Source organism: Penaeus japonicus, unplaced genomic scaffold (genome assembly GCF_977035675.1).
Source record: "Penaeus japonicus unplaced genomic scaffold, GWHDUDI00000001_assembly GWHDUDI00000016, whole genome shotgun sequence".
Taxonomy (NCBI): Eukaryota; Metazoa; Arthropoda; class Malacostraca; order Decapoda; family Penaeidae; genus Penaeus; species Penaeus japonicus.
The window spans coordinates 2,586,473-2,588,972 of record NW_028234418.1 but is presented as its reverse complement, the minus strand read 5'-3'; the positions used below and the strand labels follow the sequence as shown (position 1 = coordinate 2,588,972).

The 2,500-nt window shown below is 33.8% G+C and overlaps 1 protein-coding gene across 2 annotated transcripts in view; it reads left to right on the top strand.

Annotated features, from left to right (window-relative positions):
- The window catches only part of LOC122256103 (uncharacterized), a 67,542-nt gene that overhangs the window by 62,381 nt on the left and 2,661 nt on the right, over positions 1 to 2,500 (top strand). The window contains exon 10 of one of the 2 annotated variants that reach the window (XR_015191705.1): positions 1,769 to 1,892. Coding sequence is in view for 1 of the 2 variants with exons in the window: in XM_086545016.1 (XP_086401142.1) it covers positions 1,769 to 1,829 (61 nt within the window). In the remaining variant the exon portion in view is untranslated. Of the gene's footprint in view, positions 1 to 1,768 lie in introns of both variants that reach the window. The other variant, XM_086545016.1, reaches the window with a different exon arrangement.

Below are 2,500 nucleotides of genomic sequence, written 5' to 3'. Positions count from 1 at the left end.
AAAACAATTGTTATTTTCAAACTTTTTATAAGTCAGAGGCCGTAATGTTATAAGAATATCACATCCAAAATATGTGATTTGATATCGGAGATGAAACTTATAAACACGTTAATATATTATCCACGAAAAACATCAAAGCTCAAACTTTAGGTCTTACATATATTTTAGGCAACTGGAGGTTAAGGTGGGGTTAATTCACAGTGGTCTCGATATAAAATTAACGACCGAATTCAACACAACGCGATAGATCTAGATGGGCGATTTTGGTTGTATGGTAGGCCACGGAACCTCCTGTACTAAACTAATGACTATCCTTTAAGGGCGGTGAGTGACTACGTAATTGAAAAACGAATTTCGAAGTGCGCACTCCACAATACCAACTTGATTTGGCATATTTGAAATAGAACTATAGATTGCATATACGTCGCGACCTTTCACAAAAAAAGACAAAGCAAAGAAGGTATGATATACCAGATCGATTCATGGCCATTGCAAGTCATCAGCAAAGTGGAGGCAAACGCGAGCGAGGTCAATCGCGGTTGGGTGGCCATTGGCCATTGTCTGCTATGAAGGCTTTAACCCATGCTACTACTACTATGGCTACTGCTACCGTTGCTTCTACTACAACTACATATGATATATATATATATATATATATATATATATATATATTTATATTTATATATATGTATATATACATATACATATATATATATATATATATATATATATATATATATATATATATATATATATATATATATATATACACTACAACTATAGATGATGTTAAGAATCTGAATATTAGTGGCAATTATACTAACAACGATGATAATGCTGTTAGCAAGAATAACAATGATAATATTGGAAATGATAATTATAAAATATTAATAATGGTAGTAATAGTGTTGATGATAAAAGTAATATATATTTTTTTTCTTTTTACATGAATAGTTTATTAATTGCAGAATAAATTCAAATAGACATAATAGTTATACAATACATTTCCTTCATGTTTGAAAATACATTTATAACTGACAGTGCTTACTAATATCAAAATTGTGATAATTTAGATAATAAAGACAGTGATAACAATGCAATGACGATTATGACTATGTTGATGATATCAAAGGATGAATATGGCAATAATAGCTGTAATAACTTTAATAGTAATGGTGATAATGAGAACAGTGATCATGATGATTATAAAAATGGTAAAATCATGATAATAATATGACAGTTGTACCGATATAATGATGACATCTATAATAATAATAATAATATCAACAACAGTGATGACAATAATGATAATACACATGCGCGCGCACACATACACAAACGCACCACCCCCACCCCCACACCCCCACCACATCCCTCCAATACATGAATATGCATACGTATCTACAAATCCAAAAGCCTTTTAGGAAATTAGGAAATCACTCAATGATTTATCGATAAAAGATTCCAGTCGCGTACGTACCTATTATGAACACTTAATGACTTGGATTTCCCTGGTGGCAGGACGAACGCTATTGCTATTAAGTTGCTATCGCTTAAAGAACCCACGATCATGTTTTTCGTTGCAAGTTGTAACAAATTGCAATAAATTAGAATCCTTTCCATAAAAATATCAGAACCGGACGTGGAACAAACAGAGTAACAAGCCCCTTCGACAAATTGATCAATTACAAAAATAATAAAGACAATGTATTTCATATTGTTTGCAGTGTCGTAATATTTCATAGTAACAGGCAAACTGACTCTCAAGGATCCGCCGTGGGCTGACAGCGACCCGGAAGTACGACTTTAGAAGAAGGATCGCTGACTAGACGACCTGGTACTCGAGTCGTGGACTTCCTGCTCTCCCTTCCAATGGCATCGCTTGTCTTCAGGTCTTCGAGTCACGCTGTAGTGTTTCGGGCTCAACTGTTGCTATGTTAGGAAAATGGTTTGCTTCGAGTGGAGGGATTGATTTTGTGCTACTGCTCCTGCCAATGCTACTTTTACTGTTTTTACTATCACTGCTATTGTTGCTATTATAACTACTACAATTACTAATGTGCTACTTTTACTTTTACTACTACTACTGCTACTGCTGCTTTTACTATTACTGCTACAACTACTGCTGGTAGTATGACAGATAATGTGGACTATGTAATCTTTGTAGATTTTGGATCTGTGGGTTGCGTAACCGACTCTTGTTTATTACTAACATTTAAAAACAAAGTACGAAGGGACATAACTGACCTTTTGATGACCTCTTTCAAGGACAAGAACTTACTACATCGAGCGCTGAATTCACTTATATATTTACAAAACACCTATAATTTCCTATAATCACACATATGGATATACACAGACATGCATCCGATACAAAAAAAAAAAAAAATTATCCTCTTTAGGTACACCTAGACACATACAGCAACATTCTTTTTAAATTAAGCCAGACACAAATCCCAAACATACAACATTCTCATTAGATGTATCAAGACAATTCCTC